This window comes from Ixodes scapularis, unplaced genomic scaffold (assembly GCF_016920785.2).
Source record: "Ixodes scapularis isolate PalLabHiFi unplaced genomic scaffold, ASM1692078v2 PGA_scaffold4__175_contigs__length_147842914, whole genome shotgun sequence".
NCBI classification, from domain to species: Eukaryota; Metazoa; Arthropoda; class Arachnida; order Ixodida; family Ixodidae; genus Ixodes; species Ixodes scapularis.
In genome coordinates, this window is record NW_024609879.1 from 500,636 (window position 1) to 514,964 (window position 14,329).

The following is a 14,329-nucleotide window of genomic DNA, read 5'->3' on the forward strand; positions in this document are numbered from 1 at the left end:
AGAGCGCCAAGGAAACACTCATTGTTGTCTTTGGCGCAGCTAGGACCGGCTTCAACTGGGACCCTTCACAGGCAACCGGCGTCATTGTGCTACCGGCAGTAATTATACACCACGGTTATGTCAAGCTCCTGCCATTGTAGACTCCAACGGGAGAGGCATCCTGAAGAGCCTAGACTGCAGGAGTTTGACATGAACGTGGTGTATAATTACTGCCGGAAGCACAATGATGCCGGTTGCCTGTACGAGTTGACAGGACTTTACGGGTTCAAAATGATGCCGCTCGGGCTTTGTACAGCACCATCCCCCTTCCAGCATTTACACCGTGCTGGCATTGACCAAATGGCAGAGCTGCCTCGTCTACCTCGACGAAGTCGTATTATTTTCATGAGATTTCGACAAACACCTAGGACGACTTCGAGACGTGCTCCGAGCCATTAAGACTGCCGATTAAAACCTGCAAGTGTCGGTTTTCCCATGGTGAAATAAAGTTCCTTGGCACGTCCTAGCAACGGAAATGTTCGCCCTGACCCCAAGAAGGTGAACGCCGTAGCCGTATTTACGCCGCCACCTGACAAGAAGGCCCTAAGAACGTGTCTCGGACTCTGTGACTACTGCAGGTGGTTTGTCCGAGACTTGGCCAAGCTGTCTGCTGACGCAGCTCGGAATAATGCACAGCCAGCCAAGTAGGCAGCGCATTTGGCTCTCACGCAGCTGGCCGCAGTTCGAATACTGCCACCGCTTGTTGTTTTTCCCTTCTTTATATAAATTCTAGAACATTGGATAACCATGTAGCTTGTTCATGCTCAGAATTTAGAATTACAGAACGAATGTGGTAGAATGTCCTAAACTTGCAGGGAAGGCTCAAAAGAAAGCTAGCGTCACGGGCGCCGATGGCAGCATAACAGCAAGATCGAATACTGTGGCAAGACCGACTCTGTACAGCACGGCTTGTTTTGAGCCACCCCTGGGAGCCCAGAACACTGCACCTCAATAGCTCTGGAAGTATAGATTCTGAGCATAAACAAGCTATGCGGTTCTCCAACATTATAGAATCTTCTACTTACATAAAGAAAGATAAAATGACAAGTGGCGGGGTTCAGACCCCGGCCATCTGCCTGGGAGCCAAGCCCACTGCCTACTTGACTAGCTGCGCACGCGGCAATATTTTTCGTTTCAGATTCGGGCAAACGATCGATTCCATTGAGCGCTCAAAGAGCAGCCATCAGAGAGCCTCACAAAGGGTTGTGACAAAAACAGGATAACACAGCCAGCTGTTTTTGCAAAAGTCACTTTTCTCTTGGTGGGAATTGAACCAATCAACTCTCAGTGAGCACTCTTTTCTTTACCGCTGCACTACCGAAGTGGCTTAGAGAAACGTTACTCCAGTTGCAATATATGCACTCAAGTACCGGAAAAAATTTGTCGCACCGCGACTGGAAAAGCTAGTATGATGTCACGGGATCACATAACCACTAATGTTAACAGGGTGTCTAGCAAAATATTATTTTGAAATTCCTTGACTTTTCCAGTTTTCCCCGACAATTTCAGAAGTTCCCTGACCACTGTAGAGGTGGTTAAATATGCAAGACCATTACAGCACAAGGCAGTGGGCATTGAGCACTGTCAGGATCATTTTGGATGGGCTTAATCCATCTTGCCTATACCGAAATATTCGGGTTTGTCCAGTCCAGATTAAGCAAGCACTTCCTTGCCGCCCACATCGTCAGTGAAGAGGCCACTTCCAGAAACACAATGAAAACACGACGCTCAACTGCACACGTTCATAACCAAATGGCAGCATGGCCGCCAGATGCACACTTTCGGATACTTTTGGCTTAAGACTTGGATTGGATTGGGGTCTGCGGCTTTCTTATTTGTTACTAAATCTAGTAGCTCTAACTGGATCTAGCCTAGAGTCGTGCCCTCAGTCCAATCCATTCCAAGGCTTAGACTGGATTCTTCGGTTGTTTTCTTTGCATCGGGTAGTACACTCTACACCAGGTGAGCAGAGTCCGCACTCGGCTCTAAGCAGACTTTATTGCCTATTTTTCTGCTCTCAAGCCTTTGCTCAAGGCACTTAATGGTGTGTCTGGCTCATTTTTCCTGACTGTGCCCGCTTTTTGACAATATCCCTGACAATTCCCCGATTTTACCCGGTAATTAAAATTTCCCTGACCATTCCCGGTTTTCCCGGTCGCTAGACACCCTGGAACTTAATCACGTGATTGCCGTAAGTTGCATGACCATGTAATCATTATAAGTTACTTCATCATGTAATGAATGTTGGCGACAAAATCACATAACCACTGTTGGTTACACGATCGCATAGGCTCGAGTGACGTAACATGACGTCACCACGTTTTTCGAGGATAAAATTGGAAATCACACCCCCTGACGTAAGTAATCTTAGTCGCCAAGTATGTGCAGTGACTCAACGGTTCTAGAGTCCAGGCCTCGAAGCGCAAGCAGAAGGAAAAAACAACCCCACATCGAGATACCTCGATACATTGCATGAAGCCCACGCAAAATGCGTCATGAGCATGTGTTCGATTCCTCAGCAGATTACCTCCAAAGCCAAATGGGAAGAACAGATGCAACAGATCCAATCAGATCGAGATAGGGCTACACAAACAGAGGTTCTGCGACAGTTGGCTTTTTGCAAAAGTATCAGCTTTGTGCCAAGTATCGAGGTTTACCTTCAGAGTGTATTGGGATACCGTAATGGATTCAATTTTCGTGAGTACCTGTATTTCGTGAATTTCACGACCTCAATACATTGCCGAAAATCGCTTACGCAAATAAATCGGCCCTAAGGAAGAATACGTGTCACACCACTCGCGAAATTTCGTGCACGCAAAATATTCTCAAAACCTATGCTCGGCAAAACCCACAAAATATCTAGCCCGGGAAAATGGCCATGGGTCCACGGAAAGCGGGAAACCCTCGTTAGGAGAAACGGTCGCCAAACAGCCGTTCTGGAAGCGAGTACCTGGTGGAGGCGGTGGCCGCGGGGTCGGCGCCCCTCTCCCTGCGGAAGTGTGCCACCCTGGCGAGGATCTGCTCGACCTGGGCCTCCCTGGCTGGGGAGCCCCCCCTGGGCAGCAGCTTGACCAGCTGGCTGTGGGGCAGGGGCTCCACGCACAGCAGCTGGACTATCTCCCGCTGGAGCCGATCAGCCTCGGTCACTGCCCCGACCCCCGGCAGGCTACGCTCGCTCACCAGCGTCAGCACCAGGCCTGGAAAAGGGACCGAGCTCCTTCTAAAACGCCCTTCGTGACCCTCTCCCCTTCTTCCCTCCGTCGCCATTCCTGGAGGACACCGTACCGCAAAACCTGCATTATTTCCACACATTTCGTCTTTTTGGACAATTCTTCTTTGAAGCATCGCTGGTATGGGGCAAAAAAAGCTACAAAAGCCAGCAGCATGATGCCGCTGTATTCCGACTGGCAGAGGCGCACTGGTTTGCCTCTCGTTTGCAGATCGTACTAGATGGTGCTCCTCGCTCGAGAAAGGGTTATTTGTCCGACTGTATCTTGGCGCATATTGCGCAGCAGGGCACGTCGGCGTAACAGTCACGCGACCCAGTGTCACGGTGCCGGATATGTAAAGGTGTGGATGTCCCAGCTGCCAGATAAAGTCCTCTCCTGTCCTTGGTTGCAAGCAGTGCCACCAGATGGCTCCTTGATCTTTCACCACGTGGATATGGGGTCAATTTTTATCCGCCACCTGCGCGCACGATATCAGCTTCCGTAACACGCGAGTGGTTCCCGCGTGTATGTTGCACCGTGGAATGCAAATCTGCTGCGTCCGCAACCTGCGGTATCCATTACCGTGACATAAAGTTTGTAGTGGATTCTCGCATTTTTGTATGCAATCTGCATGCGCAATCTCGATTCCATGTGAGTTGGTCCCGCGTGTATATTGCATCGTGAAATATGATTCTGCTGCGTTCGCGATCTGCAATATTTGTTTCCGTAACATACAAGTTTTTAGTGAATTCCCGCATTTTTGTCCGCGATCTGCAGGCACGATATTGGTTCCCATAACAGACAGGTTGGTAGCAGGTTCCCCTGTGTTTATTGCACCATAAAACTCCAGTCTGCTGTGTCCGCGATTTGCGATATTCTTTCCCGTGAAATGCATGTTCCCGGCAAATTTCTGCGGGTGCTTCGCACCGTAAAGCGTGAATCTTCTGCGTCCGCAACCTGCGGTGTCCTTTCCAGTGTTGCAGGAGTTCGTAGCGAATTCCCTCCGTTCATCGCATCGAGAAATGCAAATTTGCGGTGCCCGCGATCTGCGGTATCAGTTCCCGCCTCTCATGGTTTGTAGCCGGTGCCTGGGTGTTTATCATAAATTTTTGATAAAGTTTTGCTGTGACATTTCCAAAGATAGCGCACCCCATGTTTTTCACTATTTATCTCTTCATTTCGGGTGGGCGTTCTTTCGGAACTTTACGGTAGTGTGCCCGACTTGGACCAGCCAAATGAACATCGCGCGTAGTGCAAGTGCAAAGTTCTGCATGACATGGTGCACACAGTAAAGGACTTTAGAGTCAAATCAAATCAAGTTTTATTTGTTTTCACATCTCCTTATATGACAACAGGGGACTTAAAACAAAAAGCTGCTGGGTAGCAGCTTGACTAAGGTCCCAGCCCCCGTGCAGTTTGGGGCATCAAAAAGGTAAATAAAAATTTAAAGAGAAGTATTACACAAATGTAGACACATTTTATACAAATGTTTGGTGTAATGTACACTTTAGGCAAAAAAAACAACAACACAATACTTGACAATAAACCACGAGAGCAGTCAGCAAATACATAAAGAAAGCACAAAGGATAAAAACAATGGCAGTATTCAAAAACTCGTAGAGAAAAAATTAAATTTTCTAAACCTTTATGTGAAAGTGCCTCTAAATTTATACTCGTTTTGTAGAGAGTGTTTTGTATGGTGGACAGATTAAAATGAAGCGTCTGATCGAAGTAATTCGTGCCCAGGGCTGAAGCGTGTCTTCCATAAATGACGAGGTGACAAACAAGGAATAACTGAGGAAACTTACGACGTTTAATGGGGTGAACTTATGCCCAAAACAAAAAGGAAACAGAAGATAACAATAGAGCGTCGCAGGCGTCGAAGTCGGCATAACAGCGCGATCGAACGCTGGGGCGAGACTGATTGCACGTTGCCACGCGGAGCCCCATGCACCCCATGGGTTTCTGGAATATTCGGCGTAGAAAGTTGGGCGACTAGAACATTCAGACCTCCAACAAGCAACAGGGTTCTCAAATTTACAGGAACATTAGACTGAAAAAATAAATAAAAGAGGCGTAACTGCCAGGAATAGAACCCTGGGCCTGCGCACGCAAGTCAAGCGCAGTAACCACTCGGCCACACACGCGCTCACTCGCCAACGCGCATGGCAACATGCGGCTCACGGCAGCCTGTCGTGGGCCCAGTTTCCCACGCTGCTTTATGGAAGACACGCTTCAGCCCTGGGCACGAATTACTTCGATCAGACGCTTCATTTTAATCTGTCCACCATACTAAACACTCTCTACAAAACGAGTATAAATTTAGAGGCACTTTCACATAAAGGTTTAGAAAATTTAATTTTTTCTCTACGAGTTTTTGAATACTGCCATTGTTTTTATCCTTTGTGCTTTCTTTATGTATTTGCTGACTGCTCTCGTGGTTTATTGTCGGGTATTGTGTTGTTGTTTTTTTTGCCTAAAGTGTACATTACACCAAACATTGGTATAAAATGTGTCTACATTTGTGTAATACTTCTCTTTAGATTTTTATTTACCTTTTTGATGCCCCAAACTGCACGGGGGCTGGGACCTTAGTCAAGCTGCTACCCAGCAGCTTTTTGTTTTAAGTCCCCTGTTGTCATATAAGGAGATGTGAAAACAAATAAAACTTGATTTGATTTGACTCTAAAGTCCTTTACTGTGTGCACCATGTCATGCAGAACTTTGCACTTGCACTACGCGCGATGTTCATTTGGCTGGTCCAAGTCGGGCACACTACCGTAAAGTTCCGAAAGAACGCCCACCCGAAATGAAGAGATAAATAGTGAAAAACATGGGGTGCGCTATCTTTGGAAATGTCACAGCAAAACTTTATCAAAAATTTATGATAAACACCCAGGCACCGGCTACAAACCATGAGAGGCGGGAACTGATACCGCAGATCGAGGGCACCGCAAATTTGCATTTCTCGATGCGATGAACGGAGGGAATTCGCTACGAACTCCTGCAACACTGGAAAGGACACCGCAGGTTGCGGACGCAGAAGATTCACGCTTTACGGTGCGAAGCACCCGCAGAAATTTGCCGGGAACATGCATTTCACGGGAAAGAATATCGCAAATCGCGGACACAGCAGACTGGAGTTTTATGGTGCAATAAACACAGGGGAACCTGCTACCAACCTGTCTGTTATGGGAACCAATATCGTGCCTGCAGATCGCGGACAAAAATGCGGGAATTCACTAAAAACTTGTATGTTACGGAAACAGATATTGCAGATCGCGAACGCAGCAGAATCATATTTCACGATGCAATATACACGCGGGACCAACTCACGTGGAATCGAGATTGCGCACGCAGATTGCATACAAAAATGCGGGAATCCACTACAAACTTTATGTCACGGTAATGGATACCGCAGATTGCGGATGCAGCAGATTTGCATGCCACGGTGCAACATACACGCGGGAACCACTCGCGTGTTACAGAAGCTGATATCGTGCACGCAGGTGGCGGATAAAAATTGACCCCATATCCACGTGTTGAAAGATCTTTATTGGGGCGAAGCTCTGGTGGTGCTTGTCTGCATAGACGCTGAGCCGCAGCATGCCGAGCCTTTTGTTCATTTTCATCCATGTCAGAAAAAGAATGTGTGGTATGGAATGTGGTTATACAGTTAAACCTCGATGTAACGAAGTCGGTAAAATTCGCAATTTACTTCGTTACATTGAAATTTCGCTAAATCGAAATTAGGCTTTAGCATGCGAAAAAAAAATTCCGAAACATTTTACGGGTATGAAAACTCACCGAAAATGACATTTATTTTGGGGCAAAGTGCTCCGCGAGTTTTGCTTACGCCTTGTCCGACAGTAGCAGCGGCGTCATACGGCGTTCGAGCGCCCAGAGCGCTTGCACGGCATCTTGCTGCCCATGCGACGCCGTGTACCTCCTCAGTACGTCCATTGCGTCGAGCACTTCCGAGTGCTCGTGATCTCGGCAGTTTCTTCAGGATGGCGTCCAAAACGTTTGCTTTCTCATCCAAAGAAAGAACTTTACGTTTCCTTATGGCAGCAAGCACGTGAGTGAACCGCCCGGTTGAAAAATAAAGCTGTTTAGTTTAGGCGGTGCCAATGTTTCCAACCTACACAGCACTCTTGACCGCACAGTTTACTCAAGTTTACTTGCCCTCTTGCGCCCCTTGCGCCCACAGTGTGCTTGCGCAAGATGATAATCGGTCTTCTCCTAGATGGCAAGACGATAATCGGTCTTCTCCTAGATGGCACTGCCCGTGCGGTCGCGCGGTCGCGCCATCACGTCGCTCCCCCCGCTGAAGTTTGCTCCCGCGCTACCCGCGGTACAGTGGACTATGATGATCAGTGAATGTCAGTGGTGATGCTGTTATGCCGTGTTAACTTTTTGCTCGGCATTTTCTGGCCAGCCCCGCGGAATCCGCTTTGCCGCATGCCTCGCCGGCGCTACCGGCGCCGCATCCTCGGGCAGCCTAGGAACGTTGGAAGGCCTGTCCCCGTGAAGTAACCTATCAAGCGCTCGCGTTTGCGCATAATTTTTTTTTTAACCACAATTTTTTTGCGAAGTTGTTTTTTAGAGTTGATTTATTTATTGCCTTCTATGGCAATGGCGCTTCGTTATATTGAAATAGCAGCAAAATAGACTTCGCTATATAGAGACTAAAAATACATGGGGTCTATGGGCAAGAAATTATGAAAAATAAAATACTTCGTTAAATCGAGGATTTCGTTACATTGAAGTTCGTTATATCGAGGTTCGACTGTATACGCATTTAAGCATTTGACTGCAGCGCCCTCTCGTCCACAAACTTTGAGCCAATGCGTGCAAAGCCTAATGCGATTATATACGCATTTGACCGCAGCGCCCTCTCCTGTATAAACGTTGAATGGCTACATGGCTACAGCTCTCGAGTTACTACCACATCTCGGAGCCCCCTACTCGTCTTGCAGTCGTGGTCGAGTGGTTATGGCGATGGACTAAAAATTCATTGGGGCCTCCCCGCACAAATTCAAATCCTGTCAACTGCGCAAAAATTTTTTTTTTTTTATATATATATATTTTTTTTTTTGCTTTACACGAGCATGTGACCACATGAGCACGTGAGCTCATGAGCACGAGCACCAGCAAGATCGATGTGAGCACGGACGCCGGACGGACAAGGCTAGACCCTAAGGAGCTTCGCCCCTAAAACGCGGGAATCCAATACAAACCTTATATCACGAGTATGGATACCGCAGATTGCGGATGCAACAGATTCGCATTTCAGGGTGCAAGATACACGCGGGAACAGCTCACGTGTTGCGGGAGCCGATATCGCGCGCGCAGATTGCGGACAAGAATGCGGGAACTCGCTATGACCTCGATTGTAAGACATGCCGGTACAGCAAGTTGCGAGGTTGATGCGATTTCCTTCGGGCATCGCGTGACATCCGACGGGAATCAAGGGGTGGGCGATGTTTCGGGATTCTTATTTTACGTATATTTATTAAAAGAAATGGCATGGGCGGTCTCTTGGGGCGGGCATTCTCTCTGAACTTTACGGTAGGTCGATCGCCATGTCTAGGCTGGTGCGTGGACTCCTGTGTATCCTCGGGGAGAGTGGTGGCCCCCAAGAAGCAAGTCAAGTGTCGACCTCCGCTGCATGCTTCCGGAAGTGCCTTTGGGGTCGGTGGAGAAGAGTGGCAGCCACTATGGCCCGTCGGCTGCACCACCACACCTCTTTCTCATCACCTCCCGTAGGTGGTCGCTACAACTCCGGTAGACTTTGGTCGCTGACACTCGTTTTGTGCCTCAACGGCGGAAATAAGTTTTTAGGAATGTGTTAAAGTCGAGAGATTGAAACAGTGTCCGGCGAGGTCAGAGCAGACGCTATGAACGGAAAGAACGCATACCCGGGTGTCATGAAAACCTGTGGTTTTTCTTGTTTCTCAGTTGTGTTGTCTGGACAGTGGATAACTGCGCTGAGGCTACTCGAGCACGCACCGATAGGACTTTATCCGGCCTATCCCGTCGCAGTGTTCGGCGTGCAGCGTGTCCTCACTCATATGTGCCTGCGATGTCGAGGCGTCGTGGAAACCGTGATGTCCCATGACGTCGCAAGATGTCAAGTCACATGTGACATCATGGTGTCTCGTGATACCGTGACTCGATAGCTTGACGTCGGTTCGCGTGGCATCAACGTGTTGGTACACTTTGTGCATGACCAATGAGAGCACCCGTAAATAGCCATTGCGTGTACAAAACACTTGTCCGACTGGAGTGCGGTCAAAATGACTCTGCCGCGCACCCGTGTACCATGGTTTGCACCACACTGCCCGTGCCTTTGCACATAACTCGAGTTGTTGGTGTCGCGCCAACCCAATACACGTTCATGTTTCCGCTGGCCTCAAAGACACTACAATGCGACATTGGGTCAGGCAACACTTCGACGCAATTAGGCGGGCAATCATAAAGGCGTCCCTTACACGGTGCATACGTTCGCAGATCGACGGTTACTTTGGAGTACCTTAATATCCCGCGCTGAAGCGGCTGATTTCTCGTTTTCTTCTTTTTCTGAGTTCACATGTAGCGAAAAATGGATCAGCGAACCGATTTTAGAATCCCATGGCGTTAGTTATAAGCGGGCTGTACTGCTCACATTTTGGTGCAGCAGGATGTAGTGGGGTTTAGGGACGCGGGGATTACGCACCGAGGAACTCCTCAGCCAGGGCCACGGTGAGGGGCAGGTTGGCCTCGTCGGCCGAGTCGTAGCCGTCCTTGGCCCAGGCCAGCAGGCCGTACTTGTGCAGCAGCTGGATCAGAAACTCGTTGCTCTCCAGCAGGGCGGCCGCCGCCTGGAGCAGGGTCACGTCCCGGTCGTACGTCTCCCCTCGCAGACGTACGTTGTGGTAGAAGTAGATCTGGTTCAGCAGCGAGTAGCCGTTGCGGCGCCACATGCCTGCCCGGAACTGAGCCACCATCACCTGGCAAGACGGGGGCCAGTCACTCCCACAGGCTCTCCCCAAATCCCAAAGACTCCTTGAAGCAGTTTTCAAACTTCTCATTTCAGATGTCGAAGCCCCTTTCCAAATCGCCTAGATGTTGCACTAAGCCTTTCCTTTTCTTGGAAAACTTCCCTTCTTGACAGGTGCATGCCGTCTGCATAGGACAAATGTTTCCCGGGAGAGCGGCGTCTTTTCGAGAGACTAACTGCCACCGCGGTTGACTCTCGACAATTCCAACTCCGCGGAGATGGCCAACCACTTCGAATCGAGCCAACTCACTCACTCCGCGGTTGTTGATTTTTGCTCGCCTCCGCAAATAGGGATGTTCTGCAGTACCTGCAGTAAACCTTTGTCAACTCCAAGCCACAACAACTTGAAAATAGTTAAGGATAAGCGGAGTTTTGAAATAAGCTAGATACTGAAGTTTTATCGCACCGATCGCGCATTATGTGAATTGAACCCTTCCAACAATTGCACCAAACGATTTGACACTCGCACGGTGCACCGTGCCGTGGGGAGAACAAAACAACCGCAACAGAAGTATTAACAAGCAACTTCCGTAAGACGAGACAGAAAGAATGGGAAGAAAGAAGAAAAAAAAAAGGAAGACGTTTACAACTTCTTGTAACACCGATTTAGAGAGCAGCTCTTGAGGAGGGGAGGATACTGAGGGGTGGGTATGCCCTCCTCCTCATCCGTACCCTCTCCTCCTCCTGTCCTCCTCCCTCCTCCCTCCCCCTCCCCTCTCCCCTTCTCCGCTTCCGAGGTGAGGAGAGGGAGCAGACGACGATGCACAGACTGCTGCCGGCGGCCTTCACACCGTCGTCTGCGGCCCGTTCTGGGGGGCTGCTCAGCAGCGGCTGCAAAGTGCAGTGGTCTGCGACTTAGTAAACTTTCTCAATTCTGTTATTTTTAAATTATCAAAAATTTCTTTTTGGTAAATCCACATAAATCGCTCAATTTCCGTCGCTAAAAACAGACGTAAATACACAGAAAAAGTGTGATCGCTTGGCTATAAGCCGTTATTTCGTTATAACCGATTTCGTTATAAACGGGTGCGACAGTACATTTGTATGAAACCTAGTGGAACTGACATATAACTGACATATATTAAGCAGATCTACTTAACATGGGGAACTTTGGAGGGTTAAAGGCTGTAGGACGAATTATGGTACCAGCAACGCCCAAAAAATGGGCGTTGCTGCGTGGTGTGGACGGCACCAGAGTCATCACCCACCTCCCTGCCACCTAAAATTCATAAAAAAAAGTGGGGTGGGCCATGTCTCGGTGGATAAGCACAAAAGGTTAAAAAAATAGAAAAAAAAAAGCCCATTTTTTGTGCATATTCAGTGCGGCTGCAGAAGACATACTCAAAACTCAAATTAGTTTCATTGTTTTATAAAAAAAAATGCTCATGAAAGAATGTTTTATTATCGCGAAGTCCGTTGCTTGCATACGCACCACGAACACCGCCGATCGGCATACAGCACGAACGTTTGTTCCGCAAAAGCACGTCACACCGCTATGTTCTCCTTGTTAGATAAAAAAAGAAATCTACAAGAAAATAAAAAAAACAATTAGGCGCAACGAGCGGACCAAAGCGACGAAGAGCGATGCAGGAAAAGCGGGAAAACCGGCAATCGCGTTGGCAAATACTTTGACGTCGGGCCAAGTTGAGCACCGTGTCAGTCGCAAGCTCTTGCGCAACTTTCTTGTTTGGTGCATACATGCGTGCGTTCGTACACAGCATGCTATCAACGCGGGTTAAGGCGGCGTAGCTGAGTGGCGAGGACGGCACCATGAACACGGAGCTCCAAATGGGACGCTCTACAAACGTCTGTGTGCAGCGTTCCAGCAAAGCTTTATTTACCCGTTGGCTTTGTCTTAAACATTGTAAAACCGCCGTCCCAACGTGCCGGGGGTAGAAGCGGGTTCGCGGCGACCTTACTTCGGCGGAGACAGACTCCGAGGTTACATTCCGAGATATGGAGCGTTCGCTTACCTCGCAATTCCTGAATGGGTTTCTGCTTGTGTCATCTTTCCAACTTTTTTTTTTTTTTTTCTTTTTTTGTCAGATTTTTTTGTAAGCAAAACAAACTTTCATTCTGTTATCTCCATTGTTTTCTTTTCGCACGGATACACTACGACTTCGAGGTCGCTCACGAAGGAAATGCGTAAACAAAGAGAAGTGTCTTTCTCTCCTTCGTTTTATTTTGTCACGGACCTCCTCCAACTCTAAAGTCGTGGCCGCGTCATTCTTGTAGGATGAATGTTCACGCATCGCAAAGTCAGCGTTGGGGTATTTGAAGGGGTAGGCAATGACTCGAGTGTTTTTTTGGAAATCAATATTGGCCCAAAAAGTGGCCGTGGGCGATGACTTGGGATATTACGGTATGTAAATACTACATTATATTGTAACTAAAATGTTAAATTACCCTAGACAAAATAATATTTGTATAGATTCTATTTTTAACGAGGACTTTTGTTCATTTCATTTGCTTTATTGACTGTTTGTTTGTAACGTAACTGGTTCTCTAAAATGTTGTATTTGATAAGGTACAATTTTCTACAACTTCTTTAGTGAGTGTTTTTTTTTTCTTGTGCACTGCCATAATGCCATTGCATGCGGCTGAAGGCTGGTCAATATTCCACTGAGGCTTTTTTCCTTTTTGCACTGCCTTATTTCGTGGAAAATAAACTTATTATTATTATTATTATTATTAATTTGTCCTCGTCTCAAGCGCTACATGTTTTTCACCTTTTACCTTTTCATTTTGAGTGGGCGTTCTCATGGGACTTTACTGTAAGCGGTAATTCTATAAAAATGACAAAGCCATCGAGAGGGCAATGGTAGCCTCGAAAGTGTAGAGGAACATTGTGGAACGCTTTGAAGAAATACATAGTCCACCAAACAAACCTTGCTGGTGAGTTCTTACCGAGGCGTAAAAAAAGAACCGAGTTCAGTTTGCCGGGCGTTACTGCGGGGCATTAAAAAAGCCTCGTCCAACTGCCTGCCAAAGAGGAGGGTGCCGACCGGGGTTGCACATCCCCGACTTGATTTCGACGAGAGCTGGGTCACAAGCACAGTATGGACCGTCGGAACTGTTGCTTCACACAAGAGACACGTGCACGTTTCTGTGCACACCGGGCGCCCCAAGGGCCCGCCCTCTTGGCTTTAGTGACTCGAGTCCGAAGAGCAACAAAACCAAGTTGCCCTCGGTGGCTTCGCCAACGTGCTTGCACACACTCCCGTAGAGATGGTTGCAGCTCTGGGAATCCTGCGATAACTCGGCGCGGGAGAAAATTCACTCAAAGCAGTTTAGCCATCTTTCTTCTTCGACTCTTCTTTTGCACCACAAGCTCTTCTCAAATTAGTCCAGTAGGTTTTGCTTGTACTGGAAAACGGTAGACAGTGTCCAACAGTCGACGCCAAAACACCCAATTCCTCGGCGATTTAGGACTTGGGCCAGCCACTTTTTTCAACGGCGCAGACCGATGTAGTATGCCACAGGTGCAGGCAGGGGCTCCCGCAGCTATTATCTCTTCCGGGCTCCCTCGCTCCCTCGACCCGACGGGAGTCGGCCACTTCGCCCGAGGGAGCCGCAAGTAGCACAGAACGTGGACTTCACTCCGCCAACATCAGAAGCGGCGCTCCGCGCACTCTGCCCTCCGTCGCTCGTTCGCTTAATTTTTTTGTTTGCCGTTTGCCTCGATGGAGGAGGGGTAGGGAACGTCTCCACGCGCCCCCTCGTAGGCACGGACGCTTTCAGCACCTCGGCCTTCGTAATAAGTGCGATGGGCCGTCGAGACCCTCGGAATAAATCGGTTCAAAATTCACGGCGCATTTTGGTCGGGACCCCGCTCGGATAAAAGTGATGATTCGGAAAAAAGAAAAGACTGACAACAGAATAGAAAAGACTGACAAGCACCGAAAACGACGAAAACCGAGACTAAGTAAGACAGACACGAGGCGCACACGCAACTCTAGTTCATTCGGAAAGACCAGTACTAACAGGCCCCGTCGCCCAGTCTGATAATCCTCATTGAAGCATTTTTGAGAAAATCAAA

General features: G+C 48.3%; 1 protein-coding gene across 1 annotated transcript in view; it reads right to left on the minus strand.

The window, feature by feature from the left end:
* The window catches only part of LOC8037225 (E3 ubiquitin-protein ligase UBR2), a 122,157-nt gene that overhangs the window by 55,507 nt on the left and 52,321 nt on the right, over positions 1–14,329 (minus strand). The window contains exons 11-12 of the mRNA XM_029991547.3: positions 9,967–10,240; positions 2,990–3,236 (exon numbers count right to left, since the gene is read on the minus strand). Of these exons, the coding sequence (XP_029847407.2) occupies positions 2,990–3,236; positions 9,967–10,240 (521 nt within the window). The remainder of the gene's footprint in view (positions 1–2,989; positions 3,237–9,966; positions 10,241–14,329) is intronic.